Source organism: Vanessa tameamea, chromosome 12 (assembly GCF_037043105.1).
Source record: "Vanessa tameamea isolate UH-Manoa-2023 chromosome 12, ilVanTame1 primary haplotype, whole genome shotgun sequence".
In the NCBI taxonomy this organism is placed as follows: domain Eukaryota; kingdom Metazoa; phylum Arthropoda; class Insecta; order Lepidoptera; family Nymphalidae; genus Vanessa; species Vanessa tameamea.
This window is the reverse complement of record NC_087320.1, coordinates 11,003,182-11,022,170: the sequence shown is the minus strand read 5'-3', so window position 1 is coordinate 11,022,170 and position 18,989 is coordinate 11,003,182. Positions and strand designations below refer to the sequence as shown.

The window sequence follows — 18,989 nt, the reverse complement described above, 5'->3', positions numbered from 1 at the left end:
TCTTTATTGTGAGTAAGAACGCCATCATTTTTCAAACATTGTCAATAATAGCGTGGTACCTTTGACAGCGGAGAAAGAAAAGGTGTAACCCGCCTTTATTCTAATAGTTATTTTTGACCTTTTATATCTGTTTTAATAAAAAGAAAATTTAATTAAAAAAATATTATGTTTATGTTGTTATTATTGTTATTAACGCTTTTGTACAAACACATATGTAAAGTATTTAGTCAATAATAGAATAAAATAGGCTGTGTTTTCAGTAAAGGTGTGTACACGTTGTACATGGGTATCGTGCACAATAAGACAACATTGACAAAATCACTGTAATATCAAATATCGAAATAATTCTCTAAATGAGGAGCAGTTAAACACTAAGCAGTTCCTAGGCAATAGTGTCGTCGCCGACGTTCATTAAACTACTGAACAGAACCAAACCACTCGCCAGACAGACAGCGCCACCAGGTAACTTATGTTTCGACACCGGTGATAAAATGACAATCCAAAGCTTTGGCCTTATAATATATATTATTCATATTAAACTTAATTCAATAGGTGTTAGGGATATCTGCAATCCTGTGTAAAAGTATGATGATATCTTCTATCTCAGTATTGTTGTCTTCTGGTTTGAAGAGTGAGTGAACCAGCGTCACTATAGGCATATGGGACATAACATCTTAATTTTCAAGGTTGGTGAGGCATTTGTGATGCAACAGATGGTTAAAATGTCTGACGGGGCCAATGTCTACGGAGAGTAGTAACCATCAGGTGACCCAAATGCTAGTCCGACTACTGATTTGAAATTATAACAAGAAAATCTTATAAATATAACAAGCACTGACAAGGAAATTCTAAGGTCATTGAACTCAAATTAATATTAAATAACAAGCAGAAATTGCGATTTCATGGCTGAATTGATCGAGTTCATTGACCGATCCAAAGACATCTTAATATAACAGAAATACTCGATAGCTTTTAATCGCGAAAATAATAAGTTTATTAATTATTTAATACAAAACAGTAATAAGTACGAGTAATTACCACGCCTTTGATCAAAATTCAATTTATTCAAATTAATTACTCTAACCAATTTCAAATAGTATTTTTTTGTGTTTGTAAGTTACAAAGATAAATTGGGCATAATATTATTTTGTACAAGATTGCTTTTTTTATGTGATTGGTGGCAAATGAGCAGGAGGCTCAACTGATGGGAAGTGACTACCACCGCCCATGGACATCTGTAACACCGGGATGCGTGCAGGTGCATTGCCGGCCTTTAAGGAAGGAGTACGCTCTTTTCTTGAAGGTTCCCAAGTCGTATCGGTTCGGAAAAACCGCCGGCATAAGCTGGTTCCACATAGTGGTTGTACGAGGCAGAAAATGTCTTAAAAATCGCGCTATTGTAGATTGCGGGTGAAATACACCAGCCGGGATGAATCCAAACAATTCTTCGGATCATTCCCCGTGAAAAATTCGGTGGAAGATGCAGATTGATCCAACATCTTAAGCAAAGCCAAAGGATCAAGCAGATCGGAAAGGGCTTGATCGTCGATAATTCGCGCTGCTCTACATCTTGCTTCGCTGAGCACATCGAGCTTTTTTGATGCCAATTTGGATTTACCTTCCAAGTAACCGCGGAACTGAACGAGGCTCGAAATATCAACGCCAAGTATTCCGATACTAGCTGTACCGGAATGTAATAATGTATAGATAGCTAGATGTCGGCCGCAGATTCGCTTGCGTTTTAGGAGTTAGTTGTCAGGTCTGAGGCGTTAAAAAGTAGCCTAAGTCGATCCTTGAAGCTCAAACTTCCTTGGCTGCTTCGTACCAAATGTCATTAAAGTCAGTTCAGAGGCTTGGTCGTGACAGAGCAATAAACAGACAGAGATACTCATACTTTTATATACTATCATTATAGATAAAAAATCGTGAAGTTATCTTTTAGTAATATTGTTCTTGGTTGTTTTCAGTAGAATCTACATTCCGACCGATATAAGCCTTTAATTTAATCTTTATTTTAAATAACGTTTCAAAATTGATTGTAAGAATCGCCTGACAGTAGTTGAATATATGTCTTTATTTTCATTATGATTATTAATCTTTCATCTAGTTTTTCGGGTGAATTTTTTAAATTTAAAAATATTATTGAATAAATATTTATATTAGTTTTCCATTTAAATTTATATCACGTCGTCTGCCGGAGACAAAGAGGGATCGTACAATTGAAAAGCAGTGTCCGGTTTCTGAACGAAACTTGTAAGCTGAACATCGAACCTGAATTTGACACATCACCATTAATGTGTATATATTTCGATACTTGTTGACGCCCGCGGCTTTGTTCACTTTTTAAGGATTTGTAATCAGGTTTTAGGCGTAAAAAGTATGCATATGAGGAGATATCCTGGAGATTGAGCTTTCTATAAAGCAAATAAAGGAAATCAACAAAATCGGTTTAGTAGTCTGGCCGCAGAAGAGCAACACGCAGAAAGACACAGCTATTTTAGAATTAATAATATTAGTATGGATATGAAATAGTCATACTAAGATTTTTAAATTTGTTTTGTACAATTATTAATATTAATTAATTATAATTTAGTTTGTAATACATGTTATAATCTTCTTCATTCACACACATGTATCGGCTTAACACACACTCTCCTCTTATGAACACACACACGTTACAGTCTTATTATACATACATCATACGTGTATAGGGATTAAAATTATGTATATTCGTGGAAGCTTTATCGTTTCTCAGTAAATAAGCATTGTTTTGTGAAGTTCATCGACCGCATTATGAGTTTCGAGTTCGGGTGTTCTTTCAAACTCACGTATTTACATATTCGAAGGTGACAATTAAAGTAATTTTGTTCGTCGTATAATTTTCTATCATTTATTTAATGTGTATACTTCGGAACTTAATTACAGACCAAGAATCCAATTGTGGTATGCCTCATATATATAATTGGAAATCAGTATTTAATTTTGGAACACAACTTGGAAGCTGAATGGTACACCAATTTTGGTCACGTTTGTAGTCATTGATTTTGAAACCTTTTTTTTTCTATTTATAGTTAATCTATTCTTTGTAAGGTACCTTTATTTAATTGTAGAATATTCATGTCTCAAATAAACTATTTAAATTACGAAAGTTTAAATTTAAAACAAGAACTCAGCTATTTATATGACAATATACACTAAGAATTTCACCAAATCGCATGTAGCGCGCTTCTGGTATAAATGTTATGTGTACTGGTTGAGTATTTTTATTCTCTTAAGGATTACAAAAAAACATAGTATTGATCTCGCACTGGTGGCTGAAAGAAAACTGTCAAAACGAGAATGTGTATTATCCCATCAGTTATTTACATACTTTGCTTTTATATTATATATTGTCACGTACATACACGATTTAAAGGTCTGGGTAGATACAACTCATTCTAACGAAAACCGTAAACTTCGAGAAAATTTCGTGCCCAAATAAGTTAATAAGGAATATAAAGCCACCGTTGGATCAATTATGATAAAGTTTTTTTTTTATAATAATTTATCGAAAAGTTCTGCGTTTTTTAAACGAACTAGAAAGTGAAACGACGACTAAACCACTCAGGGATCAAAAGTTTTACTGAACGAAATATCTGACCACGACACGTTCTAAAATCCGAGATTAATTGCGCAGCGGAAAACTCGTGTCGTAGATTAGTCGAGGGCTTGAGGGACTTGAACTTAATGTTTCTGTATATAGGCTACTATGTAGTAGATTTACTTGACGGTAAGGCTTGATGCAAACCCGTATGGATAGATACCACTCACTCAGCACGTATTCTACCGCCAAGCAGCAACACTTAGTATTTTTGTGTTTTGGTTTGAAGAGTGAAACATTATCAATACGTTTAGGTCCAAAAGTACTAAGATAGTTTAGTTCCCAAAGTTGGTGGCGCCTTGGGCATCTATGCGAAGGTTAAAATTTCTTAAAGTGCCAATGACTATAAGTGATAGCGATCACTGACCATCAAGTAGCCTATCTGATGGTAAACTTAATTATATGAAATAAAAACCACCCACCCACTCATCAGATATTCTACCGCCAAATAACAGTACTCTGTATTGTCGTGTTCCGGTTAAAAGGGTGAGTGAGCCAGTGTAATCACAGGCACAAGGGATATAATATCTTAGATCCCAAGGTGGCGCATGGTGGCGCATAGGGGATGTAAGGAATGGTTAATACTTCTTACAGTGCCTTTGTCTATGGGCGATGGTGACCACTTACCATCAGGTGGACCATATGCACGTCCGCCAACCAATGCCATAAAAAAACACGAGTTACAATTACAACAGTTATTTAGTTGTGATGATTTTAGTGATACTTGTTCGCTTTTTTTAAGTCATGATAATTACCTTCTTTCCCGAATTTCATGGTAAAACATCCCATTTTATTTTTATAAAGACTTTAGTATAGTTATACTTTCAAAAATATATAAATAATACTTACATCAACATAAATCCCTGGCAGTCCAAATACTCTTGTTTCAGGCACCTCTAAAGGAGTGTACCTGAAGAATTCGTGGTTGCCACGATACCACTTGACGGAGTATAACGGCGCGCCTTGCATGTCTCTGTAGCAAATGAGAGCGGCTGTTCCTCCTTTGATTACGGTTGAAGGTTCGACTAGGAGCTGAACGTCTTTCAAACTGGTTACACCTGTAACAAAGAGAATCTTAGTCAACAATTGGAAATATTCTTAACATTGTCAACAGTTTTGGAACGTTTTAATATATTTCTAAATGATGTTACATATTTTACTATTAAGATAACCAGGCTCGTTTTAGTCCAGGTTGCCATGGGTGACACTTCGGCGATGATATTCCAATCCTTTTTTTTTATTATTAATTGGAAAAATGCTTTTGTATAGGTGCGGCCGTATGCAGGATTCGCCAGCAAAAGAGTGTCGAAATGTTACTAAAAATCAGCTGAACCCTTCGAAGAGCACCACGGAGTCCCTTATGCACATAACCGTGAATGGTCGTCCAACCCTGGACCAGAGGGGAGGCACCACAGAGGGTCTCTTAAAAATATTTTTTGAGATCACTGCTTTGATAATATAGCGATACGTAAATCCAGTCAATTCATTAGAATTGCCATAAATTAAAAAGAATTGTTACAAATGTTGTTTTAGCGGTGGAGTGACGATTTGCGCAAGACGGCTGGCAGGAGCTGGATGCGAGTTGCCGAAGAAATACTACAGTGGCGTGCATTTGGAGAGGCCTATATCCAGCAGTGGACGAATATGGGCTGATGATGATGATGATGATGATTTTACATAAAAGAAGTTTATTTTTAAATCTATATCTATACTAATAGCATAAATGCGAAAGTAACATTATCTGTTTCCTCTTCACACTCAAACCGCTGAATAGATTTTATGAGATTACGTATGACGATAATTTCAGTCCCAGAGAAGAACATAGGCTAGGCTTGTTGAATTCAGCCTTCGAGGGGTTAAAATGTGGGATGACGGTTTATGTGTTATTATTAATATGTAAAGATTATTAAATTTTCCGCAGATAAAGCGGCCGGTTCAGCGAGTCTGTCAAAATTAAAATTTTTCGTATGGATATTATAAAGTTTTTGTTTTAAGACAGAAATGTTAACCTTAGATATACTGTTCTTCATTACTGCTCACTTCACAAGTAATTTCTTTGAAATTCCTACTGCTAGTGAGGGTAAGTTTGCAAGTATTTTTACCTCACTACTCCAACACAGATTATTTGATACAAGCAGAATTTTATTTAATATTTTAAAGTTCATAAAAAATTAAAAACATAATTATCTCATAAGACTAGATTATCCATAACTTGTTATTAGAAGTTCACACAGTATTTGATCACTTTTTCGTATAAATCTAAAGTAGTCGGTTTACGTCCAAAAAAATTATAAAAAGATTATTTCCAACCACACATTGATGATAGTTAGTATCGCTCTGGTTAATGTCAATATATTAATGGAAGTCAAACGTGCCTCGGGCACTCTATCAAGGTTTTCTCAAAGTGAACTGCAACATTTTGTGATAAGATTTTTATATTCTCTACTTCACTGGATATCAAAGGGAACCTTCGTTAGATATCCAGGATTAATTTAACTGTATATTATAATCAAAATGAATAAAATAAAAATGACCTTTATAATGACAGTTTTGAATTTTGAGCTCCAACCCTGATTGAGATAAATTTGTTTTAACTAATCAATAAATTTAAATCAAATTGTAAAGGATTTAATAAATAAGATTTGATAAGAAATTATATATATGAAGTGAATAAAAAAAATTAAATTATATTTCATTAGCATAATTAGGCAATTTAATAAGTGGAAAAAATATTTACTCAATTCACGTCGGTTTTTTGCCAGGACTTTAAGCTTTAAATTTAATTTAATCTTGTAAATTGACGAAAAGTCTACTTGTATAAAGTTTATTTTAATTTGATTTGATTCGGATTCCCGACAGATTACAATACTCATATAATATGAAATGGTTTCTTTCAATCGAAATTCTTTCATGGTCTCGCATTTTATTTTAAATTGAATAAATTTTACAGAAATGATACGTTTATTGTGGAACGAATACGAGTTGTTCCGAGTTGACTTTTTGGGTCATTATAATTATTTTATAAATCGATATTAAAGATATATGCTCTAGCAAGTTATCTTTTTCTGAAACCTAAAAAAGTTTTATTTTATAATAGATTAGACTTAAACCTTTATATTTATATTACATGTATAATCTGTATACTTAGATCTTTTTAACTACGAAACGGATATTAATGTTTTCGTCAGTAAGCAGAGTGATTCAAATGCCGAGAATTACAATTTTTCTTTTTATGTTTACTCTTTGAAATATTTCCTTATATCAGTTTCTTTCTTCTTATTTTTTCGCTCCACTAATATTTAAATAAATATACTGTACGAGTCATCGCACACATTTGTAATTATAAGCCAATATTTTAATTTAATTTAACTAATTCTCTCTCTATTTACTACTATACTAATTACACATAATAGACTGTTGAACCTAAAAGCAATGGTACTAATCGACTTAGCAAATATATTGGCGGTTTTAGTTTTAGTTAAACCAGTTAGCTTTGACTAAAACTAAAACCGACAAGATGATGAAAACATAAAGCTTTTAGCCTTATTTGGTATATTGATGGAAATAAAGAAAATACTATCAAACAGAATATCCATCAAATAGTATATATCGTAGTTGGTAAAATCCAATATTCCTAAATCAAATCCAGCCTGAAAATAAAATCTTATGAAACTAGCGGTTTTTAAGACAATTTGTATTATACACTTTGAAAAAATTGAAACTTTATTTATTTATTTATTCTTTATTGCATACAAACAAACGTTGCTTGAGTTGCTACAACCTTCGTCACAGTAGCATGCGAGAGCGATCCCGTGATGCCCGCCGAAGAGGGAGACCGCTGAGAGGTTACCGCGGTTACGGAGTGGGTACCAATGATTATTTAGCATTCCGGTGTACTAGAGCGCGCTAGGCGCCCTGAACCACGGTGAATCACTTGACGTGGTGGAAACTTGTAACGCGTTTTCCAAGTGAGAGAAAAAATAGAAGGAACAACTAACTTCTTATTGACTAAAGCGAGACAAGGCCTTTTATAACTTAATATGGCAATTTCAAAATGAAGATGATTACATAATTATAAAAAAATAGCGGTTAATAAATAAAAATTATTTTTTTTATTTGTTATAACTTTGATATTTTTAGGTGATTTTTTTATGAAATACAGGCTAAATAGTAGACCGTACGATCAAATAAAATACAATCATCATATTAGTATTTTTAAAGAGTCATCCAGACAAACAAAGAGCGTTAAGAATTATGCTTTTGGTAACTTGTGATTTCATAATCACAGAAAGCAATTACGTTTATTTGTATATAGATTTTTTACGTAGTAGCTGACTATTGCTTATAAACTTCAACGTTCAAAAAGTTTAAATTGCTTTTATATAATATATCAACTGCATACTTGACGTCAAACTTTGCAATTCCATTTATAAATGATACTTTGAATGTTCATCGCAAGTTACTTTCTAGGCTGACGTATATACGTTGACGTATATCACGTTTTTGTGAACTAGCGATTTTCTCCAATATATGCATACGCGTAATTTTTTTTTTTATCTAGTCAAACTCTATGAATGCACTAAATTAAGCCAACATGTACAGCAGCAGCATTGCACCTTTGTTTTGTGATATTTTTTTTAAGAATGTTCCCTTGCAACTTGCGTGCCACACGTTGGACATTTTTTTTTATTTTTATGTTTTTGGTTGGCGCGCGAGCATACGGGCCACCTGATGGTAAGTGGTCACCATCACCCATAGACAATGGCGCTGTAGTTACTCTTTTCACTGAAAAAGGATTTTTGGAAGTCTTAGGAAGGAAAATTGAAAAGACGGAACGTTCTACACTATAATTATTTTTTATTATTATTTTATTCAAATTTCTACAATCAAAAACTTCGTTCATAAAAGGTTGACTATAAGACAATGTATTTGACTTTCTTATTTCCAACATTAATATCTAAAGTCACGGTTACACTACATTATTAGTTCATGAGTTTAACAGATTTTTCGGTCTAGTGACTCAGGTCCTGAGCGCATGGTATTAAACGTTATGAGTATTTTCTGTCAATGAACTCTAGTACATATCACTTCAAACTTAAACCCAGCAAAAGTATCGATATTTGGCAGTATAATATTTTACGTGGGTTTTAACTGACCCGACGAGCTTACACGAAACCCCTCCATTGGATAAAGATCTACGAGTTTTATTCGCACACCTGTTAACATTTTATTTATTTTAGGAAGGCCGTGACTAGTCACGGGTTCAATTGTTGTTCAGTTCAATTTGTCGGTAAATCAACGAATGCTACTCGACCTTCCAGAACATTCCGCGCAATGCCCTAACCAGTGTTATATTGCTTTAATAACATTATACAGCCACTTACTATCGAAACTATTGGTTTATTATAGCTTTGATAGTAACTAATAACATTAGTGTCGTCATAATCAATGTTGTACGAAGCAAAAAGTATTTATATAAAGTGTATAATTTTATTAAAATATTAATATAATCTAGATGAATCGCTTGCATAGATAAACAACTTAGTTTCAAAAGATTATATAATGCAAAATTTCTAAGAAACGTCTGCAATACCTAGAAATTCTAAATAAAATGAAGATTTCAGCATAAATTTTATTCCATAGTTCTATTTCATAATTAATGTCGGTATCTTTCAAATAGGTAAGCTATTTAAAATAACCTCATTATTTGTCAGTACAGTTAAGTGAGCTCAAGTAAGATGATACTAAATGGTTTTGAGTTAATTCCTATAATTTATTCTTTTATGTCCAAATGTGAAAGATTAATATTTTATTTTATTTAAAACGATTCACGTACAAACGTCTGCAAATGGTCCACCTAATAGTAAGTGGCCACCATCGCCCATAGACATTGGTAAGGTAAGAAATATTAACCATCATTTACATCGCTAATGCGCCACCAATCTTGGGATCTATGATGATGGTATATTCCATGTGGTTTATTTAAATCGGAATACGACAGAAGTGCGTGCTACCTATCCAGGCGGGCTTGCTAAGCCTGCTTTCAAACAAAGCGTTGAAATGAATATTTAATCCACTATCATTATTTATGGAAATACTTTTTATTCGTCTGCATCATTATAAAATAATGGACTACATAGTTCTTACCTAATTTGGTGGAATACATTGAAGATGAATTACATATAACGCTACTATTGCTGAACATACATAATCAGCCTGTAAATTTCCCACTGCTGGGCTAAGGCCTCCTCTCCCGGTGAGGAGAAGGTATGGAGCATATTCCACCACGGTGCTCCAATGCGGGTTGGTGGAATACACATATGGCAGAATTTCATTGAAATTAGACACATGCAGGTTTCCTCACGATGTTTTCCTTCACCGCCGAGCACGAGATGAATTATAAACACAAATTAAGCACATGAAAATTCAGTGGTGCCTGCCTGGTTTTGAACCCGAAATCATCGGTTAAGATGCACGCGTTCTAACCACTGGGCCATCTCGGCTCTCGTCTCGACTATTGCTGTAAACAGTGTATTTATAAATTGCCTTATTTATAGACAAGCAAAATACCTAATGGTTATATTTACAGATAATTTTTGTATCAGAATATATTTTTACATTTTCCGGCCTGGTCATTGGAACGCGTGCAACTTAACCGATGATTGCGGGTTCAAAACTAGACAAGCACCATTGAATTTACATGTGCCTATATTCATTAAAAAAATGATGTCAGTGATTGAAATTTTACGTTCAAATTCTGCATGCTCTTATTTGTTTGTATTTTAAAAAGGTTTTTTTACTTCTTCCACCTAGAGTTGCAAGCAATTTATATTTTTTAAACCGTGAAATGACTTAATTCCCACGGGAATTTCAACAACTTGAATCTACATTTTCAAGAAATATGTAAGCCTTGTAAATTGAGTAGGCTTCAAGATAAATTCAAATGAATCATTAAAAATATATTAGTCTATTTTAAATTAAATATTACAATAATTATTTTTCTTAAGTTTATCGAACACTCTTAGATTAACTAATATTTTATCAATAAAGAATAAATAAATCGATAGACAAAACAAATGAGATCCAGGATTATGTCACTTGTGTACAAAATGAAGTTTTAATATATAGTGTTGCAATAGATAACAGAAACCCGTGATAATTATTCTTATTGAAATTAAGGCTTAAAGTTCGACTAGTGATGTAATTTATGAGTCGCACAAAGTCTGCAATCGTCAACATCTTGGATCCAGACATAGCGGAAGCTGAGTAAAAAGCAAAGGAGACTTATACAAATTTGCAAACCAGTGAAATTTTCTATCTTACATATCATATGCCCTGGGATTCATCCCCACATGCTGTCTTTGAACAGCAGTTGAATATAAATAACCCACTTCTATCGGATCATCCCTTGAATTTGAATGACTTGCTTCATGATCGCGACACGGAACAGAAGGTGGCATTAAAATAGGCATCATATAAGACCAGATTCCAGTAGTAAAATTTGTTTATATATTATGTTTATTTCATGTATATTCTTATTAATTTTTAATGACATCGTTCAGTTATAAAAGGAAAGTAAATAATCTAGTATATAAGATTTAATCGTCGTCAATGTTAGCTGAAACGTCTCTTTTTGAAGGCGCTGTAAGGGATCAGTTTTGAGACAATAATTTGTGCTTAATATTTTAAGAGGAGTATAAGATTTGTAAAGAAAAAGCATAGATTTCAATTGTATATCATCTGAGCAAGGTAGGAGTGAGAAGGAGCTAAGAATCGACTAGAGTTAGAGGTGAACAGAAAAGAAAACAAATTAGATTTATTTTGTTATATATTATATTGAGAATTAGAATTAGAGATGGTTAATGATGATTTTAATAAAATTTGAAATTAATAATATTTATAGTTTCAATTTAAAATAAACCACGAAGAAAATACATTGTCATTAAACGTACCACATATTTATGAAACCGGACGTTTACTTCCATTAGGACATCAAAATTAATTTATTCTTCCTGATTTTTACTTGTCAAAAAATTTCCCACTACTAATCTAAAATAAGCTCTCCTTTTTAGAAGAAGGTTTGCCACGCCTGTCGATTGTTCGGATGTGGCAGATTATAAAAAAAAACATGCAGGTTTGACACGAGACAAATAAACACAAATTGAATACATGAACAATTCGTATTCATCGTTTATAATGAATATCTTAACACGGTCATCTCAGCTCGGCTGTTATCCACGAGCTCGCTAACATTTCGATTAATACACAAAATTGTAAAAACACAAAAATGGTCCCATTGTCATTCTGATATGACTTACTATTCTTTGAGCGCATGGCAATATTTTCTGGGTAACAACCGTGTCCCGAAGGTACAATCCTCGTTATAGATAACTTTGTGCCTAGAGATCGAGTTTCAGCCCTGCCCTATGAATTTAATCTTAATTTATGAATATAATTGACCTTATATCTTGCAGATGAATCTGAATATTTATGAGACATAAAGTTAACCAATATATTTTAAATAAAAACGTATCGATTTATTTACAAATATGTATATAAGTTTGTATGTCAAGTTTAAAAGATTTGGTGATAATACATGTAACTCGTGACGAATGCTGAAAAAAATATCAGTAAAGCCTGCGCTTGCCTTTTCAATCATGTTATACTCGTATATTAAATGTAATGTGATTAGATTAATAATATTAGACGGTGACGATTTTAAGGATGACGACGTCGCGACTGCTATTTTCAACAGAGAAATATAACTGGGTAACAGGAATAACTCCGTAGGAGGTATTATGTATCAGTGGATATAGTATATTTAAGAATGAACCCCTAGCGAGTCTACCTAAGTGTAGCGCAATTCAATCATAATTACGTTGAAAAGAAACGTATCCAAATGGAACACCTCTGTAGCTGTACTCTGAACTTTAATTGATTTCTCATACTTTTAACATTAAATTCCACTCTCTTTGCTGCGTCTAATTTCCAAGATATAAAAAGACTAAGTAATGAGTGGGATCGAGGTTATAGCAGATACAAGATTCAAATAAGATGGACACTTCAATAGCAGATCTTAATTACATTTCATTCATTCCATTCACATGAATGACTTAATTCCTTAAATTGTAACTGATAAACAAAATAGAACGTCCTTAGTTATATACTGATTTATCTCTCCTGTGACCGTTTGGTTTCGGATTTGAAATTTCAAAGAAGAAAATACAAAATTGTATAACTAATCATCATTATCAGAAACAGTTATAGGCAAACCCGTAACTATTTTATTCAATATCATAGTTGTCAAATCGGTTTAATTAATAATTGCCAATGACAGAATCATTCCAATGTAATATTTCCTTACGAGAAACCATTATGGCGACTAACCTTCAATTCGTCATTAATTGTTGTCATCAAATATAATAGGCGAACTTTGATTTTGAATCTGTGGTTAATCTGTTCAACCGAACTGTTCTTATTCGACTATATATACATGTGTAATTGTGTATCTATAGCCTAATCCAATAGAGAAGTAGATGATTTAAAGAAGCTTTTCTTATTGACCAATGATAACGCTTCAATTCTTTGAAATGCCCTTTTTATTTACTATAAATGATAATGTGCCCTCTGATTATTTATGTCTACATAGATAGTCAAAATGGAGAACGCAAAAATAGTAACGCACACAGTGACAGTTAGCCACTGAGTACACACGCACACTAGTAAAGTGTGACATTTGGCGAAGATCTAGCTGTCACGCGCACCAAGACTTTGAAGTTGGCTCATTTGTTTTAGTTATATTGTAGTAAGATAGTATATGAATATATATAAATAATCTAAGCTAAAAACACATAACTGTATTCCCAGATGGCCTAAGTAAGATTGAGTATGGGCATCGAGGTTATACTACCCTCACATTATCCTCGCAGGTAGCACCAGCTACAAAGTCAGCATAAAATTTAGTAGAAAACGCAAAACAAAATCAAGTACATTAATCACAACATGTCGCTGTAAATTGGAATGATAACGATTGGTATTTGAATAGCTTTTATTTATGTGTTGTTTTCGAATTTTGCTCAATCTCGGTGTTTAGTTTGATTTATCGCTCTTTGTATATAATATTACATTATGCAAGAGGCGTTCATATGATACTTTTATTGAAATTTATCGTCCAGGTGCCCGCCAGAAGTTCAGTATTTAGTATTTATCGTTTTACACTAAGTTTGTATAAAGATTATCCATCTTTGTCATTAGAAAACCATTTAATTTATGACTGTCTGAAATAATCCTGGATTAATAAAAATGTACCAGTAATACAGTACCAAAATTTTGCACCCATTCCACCATTGTGTTCTGCTGTGACTTTCAAGTTTTCTGAAAGTATAACTTGTACAGTTCCATAATAAAGAAAAATACGACTAAAGTCTATTCGATGTTACAAGCAATAGCTCATATAGTACATAATATCTATTCCGCACATGAATGGTTTTCAAATAACCAAAATTTGAAACTAATATTTGTCTTAAAAGAAATCTCATACGCTGCTAACGCTACCATTAAATACACGCGTTATTGAATCCCACGGAGCCGGCAATTTGGATAATACTCTATATTACCGTGAACACGCGAAGAAAATTCTATTTTCTGGTACATTAAACGGGACTTTGGTCTTCGCTCCACTTTGTAAAGGCTTTCTTATAAGTGTCGATATAAACTAAATGAACGATTTCAAATTTTAAGAGGATTAGGGTGAAATCGAGTTCAGTAGTTTTTAATTAAAAATTCTATTAATATATTCAAGAACTTTGTGGACGTGAGACAAAAACTACTTATAAAATTGTATAGATTAATTTTATAGATATTATCTAAAGGCTGCTTATTTATTTTGTTCCTCCTTATAAAATAATACCCGCGTGTACTCCCGTTTACAAATATTAAATATATTACCATCCATGACGTAGATACGTAAAATTAATAAACTCATGCTATACGTCAAACCAAACCACAACGGCCTATAATAAAAGAAACATTTTATTGCATATGTTTACGGGTACACAGGTGCACTGTTTATTCTTTCGCCTTCGTCAGTTCGATAATCCGACACGACCGTAGAGAGATCAGGTGCGGAGCGAACAACTTAACATACTTACAATAGCACTGAAGTGTAACGCTGTCATTATTCCAAGAAGCTGTTATCAGTAACGGCTTCTTGGAATAAAACTCAGGTATTTTAGATGGCAAAATCTAAAAAAATATATACTAACAGTAGTATGATTAAAACCACACAAGAAACTTCTTTACATAAAACTGTCTAACCATCCCTACTTCGTTCGGGTAATATTCTTGCAAAGCTAACGACACCACTAACACCCATTTCCCCCCAAAAATAAAACCTATACATAAAACCTATATTCGGAATAAAAAATCTAGACTTTTTTTAGAATAGAACAATAGGTCACCGGATAGTAAGCGGTCGTCGCCGCCCATAGACATCGGTACTACATACATAAAAAATATTACAACCGTCCCCGACCTTGGAAGCTAAACGATGTCCCTTGCGCCTGCAATTACATTGGCTCGCTCACCCTCAAAACGGAACGTAACAATAATAAGTAATATTTTGTCGTTGGAATAAGCGATGATTGGCGGGCTTAAATATGACCCTACGTCCAAATATTATGTCAACTATAACATGTTGAAGTTCAATAATCCGTTGCATAAAATATTTTTGGATAGATAGGATATTTGGTAGATGTAATTATTGCTATACAAAGCGATAGTAGTCGTAACGTACATACAAACATATAAACGTACAAATTGAACACGTTTCCTTTGAGAATGCCTCTTTCGTTCCGATCATCGCAAAAAGTAGAGATTCGTCAATACCTTGTCGTTGAAAAACCGGACCGTTTATTACAAACTCCAAAAATAGAAGCTGAAAACCGTCTACAACAATCAGCTAATTGATTTTTAGATTAGTTTCACATACAAATAAACTCAAATTATTGACTTTTAAAAATTACATTACATAAATAAATAAATATTGGACAACATCACATACATTACTCTGATCCAAATGTAAGTAGCTAAAGCACTTGTGTTATGGAAAATCAGAAGTAACGACGGTACCACAAACACCCAGATCCAAGACAACATAGAAAACTAATGAACTTTTTCTACATCAACTCGGCCGCGAATCGAACCCGGGACCTCGGAGTACCCATGAAAACCGGTGTACACACTACTCGACCACGGAGGTCGTCATAGAAAATAAATGCGCATAAAAATTTCTACATCAGAAACATCAACCAAGTGCGTGCATTTACGGCGATTTCAAATTCAAAAACACTTGTATTAGCAGTAAATAAAAGTAATATATGCAACAATTCAACTATTACAAACTTAAACGTAATGAATTATATGAGAACAAGTACCCTATACGCTGGAAACAATTCCAATTTGAAGGCTCTCGGAAAATCAAAGCATTATTGTTTAACAACAACAACTTAACAAGTCATAGTTAACAGTGGCGATGAAGAGCCAAGTCCTTATTACTGTTCACTGATGCATATAAATTAGACAAGCTTAGCTCACTATTGTGGAGTAATAAATTTTCCAATGAATATTAAGAAAATGTCGAATCTTAATACGAATAATTAATCATTTAAATGTCGAGAAGCATGGACACGTAGTATTGGAGAGTGTCAGAAATATTAATGATCAAATTTTGCGTGAACATAATTTTAATATTGATCTTTTTTTGTGATCTTCTAAATAATGTGACTTTAATTTAAATTGATTCATTTAAAATTACGCTAAAAAAGAGGCACATCTGACGTCACGCGAATATTTATGGACATGGCTCAGCGAAGAGGCATGCTCAGGGCATGCTATGAAAACTGTGACAAATATTTTCAGTATCTCCTGAGCCTTAGGCATTTATGCCTACAGCTTACAATTTACAAGATATTAAGTAACACAAATTGAAATATTATTATTAACATTATAGTATTTAACAAGGTATTCCTACCCTTGCAATACGCTGTAAAGATCTAGATTGAATAAAATTATTAATTTTATTATTTATATGTACGAGACAACCGCCCGCTAAGCAATCTTTGTAATTTACGGAGCTAAGCCTCAGGAACTGGCTGAACTGAGAAAGAAAAGCGCTCGGCTAATTTTTTTCTTTTCCAGTTACGCCTGACATTACTTTCCTTTTGCAGCCTCCTTAGATTTTTTTCAATTCAGAAAACATGACTCACTCGTGAGATTGGAATGGCGCACATGGTGAAAATGGGGTATTATTTTCTTAGTTTTGCTCATTGTTCAGTTTTATTGCCTTTAAGTATTTTCTTTAAGGACTTTTACTTCGGTTGTCTGCCTCCAGATTCTGGAACCCCGATCAAAGTTAGATTTACTAATCTGACTAAACGCTGAATGTTCACCAACCTCCTTTTGACTAATTACAGTTCAAATTTAAATAAAATTAATATATCAGACGTTGATCAGCACTTTAAAATTGGAGTTAATGTAATCAGATACAATTACGTCATTACATTACATTAGCAGAAAATTCAGTGGTTCCTGCCTGGGCTTGAACTCTAAATCATCGGTTAAGATGCACGCGTTCCAACCACCGGGCCATCTCGGTTCGATTTTTATTTTTATTTTTCAGAAAGATTAACAAAACAGAACCCATGTGAATTTGTTGACACGACACTACGCTTATTACTCAAACTTTGGTAATCTTGAGAAATGTTGATAAATTAAATCACGTTACATTTGTACGAATGTCCCGAATGTCATATAATTTTTTATGACGAGCAGCACGAATATTGCTGACGATAGTTTTTCTATTAAAAATATTTCCAGAAAAACTATCAACGATCCGATAATGTTTATTGTAATGTGGAATAAGATTTTAATTTGATAATATAATTTGATTATGAATACTTCTTGATTTGTTTTATTTATACTTTTTGTTGATGTCTGTTTAAATTACTGTTTGAAACAATTTTATAGAATTTTATATCATCGCTCTCCATTCGACTTCAGCTTCTATACTTTAAGTACAGATTTAAAGTTGAGTAAATTATTTCTAAAATACAGATAAATTTTAAATTTTTTTATCTCATGTAAAACTTAGGTTATAACATAATATTAAAATATAAATTTGATAAGGAGCCGTGTTTCGTGTGTTCTTCACTTTACGGAACATTTAATAGTACAAAGTTGACAATGTCTTTTACTTAAGAAAAATAATTAGATTAGATTCTACATTATGAAGGTTGTAGCTTCACATTCAATTTTGTTTAACTTCAATTTCAAATTTTAATTGAAGCACATGATGTTGATTCGAAGTTCTGAAAGAATAGAAGTTCTAAGAAAACCGATGAATATGTTATTAGATTTGAATAATATTGATTGGCAAAAAAGAGTATGAATACTCGTAACGTTTAAGGACAAAAAGTATCCAAATTATGGTAATCAATTCATTAACTTGTAATGGCTAAATTGATTTTAAAACAAAAATCTCATGACTGATTTGTGCATAGTATGCTAATGTGTAAACATGTGGAATTCCCACACTCATAATTCAATGGAACAGCAAATACGACACGACCGTAATGAGTTCAGGTGCAGGAGGCTTTACGCACCACCCAAGGTTCTACAGCTACGTAAGCATTGCCAATTACCAGGGTTCAGGCTTCTTGAGAAATTCTCAATAGAAAATCCCAATACCTCATTATTTGTCTTTGGAGTTTTAAGCAAATAACTCGGGATCTGCGGTTTTATATGCTAGCCACTCGACCAACATAGTGCATTTCTTTAATAATTCTCAATTTATTTCGATACGATCTAAAAACCGTAGAAACCTAAAGTATATTTCATATAAACATATTAAAATTATTTATATGAGTCGTTCAAATATTTTTTCCTAAATATGCTCAGAGAAAGGCTTACTCTTCGGTTATTGACAGGAAATTGGAATTTAATCTGCGTTAGTAGCGTTGGTTCGAAGTGCTTAAGTTTCTAGAAAAAAGTTTTTAGTTTTTTTTTTACATTTCAAATGAAACCGCAATCCTTTTTATCACAAGTCGCGTTTAAATGCGTCCAGTAGTTTTTTTTAATCAAGTAATAATGACAAAGTACATTCATTTCCACAAAGCTGCCAGTGTGACGTTAAACTAATTATTCTTACTTTTTCAATATTTAATTTTAAAATTTTTATATAAAATGATTATAAAATGTTTGTGATGAATTCGTGCCGAATATATCGGCTGATATATCGAATATCCAAAAGGAAACCTTTTTGATATTCGATATCAAACATTAATTTGCTCTC

The 18,989-nt window shown here is 33.0% G+C and overlaps 1 protein-coding gene across 1 annotated transcript in view; it reads right to left on the bottom strand.

Moving 5' to 3' along the window:
• The window catches only part of LOC113398486 (uncharacterized), a 132,135-nt gene that overhangs the window by 16,500 nt on the left and 96,646 nt on the right, over positions 1-18,989 (bottom strand). Inside the window, exon 2 of the mRNA XM_026637240.2 lies at positions 4,490-4,698. Coding sequence (XP_026493025.1) covers positions 4,490-4,698 — 209 coding nt within the window. The remainder of the gene's footprint in view (positions 1-4,489; positions 4,699-18,989) is intronic.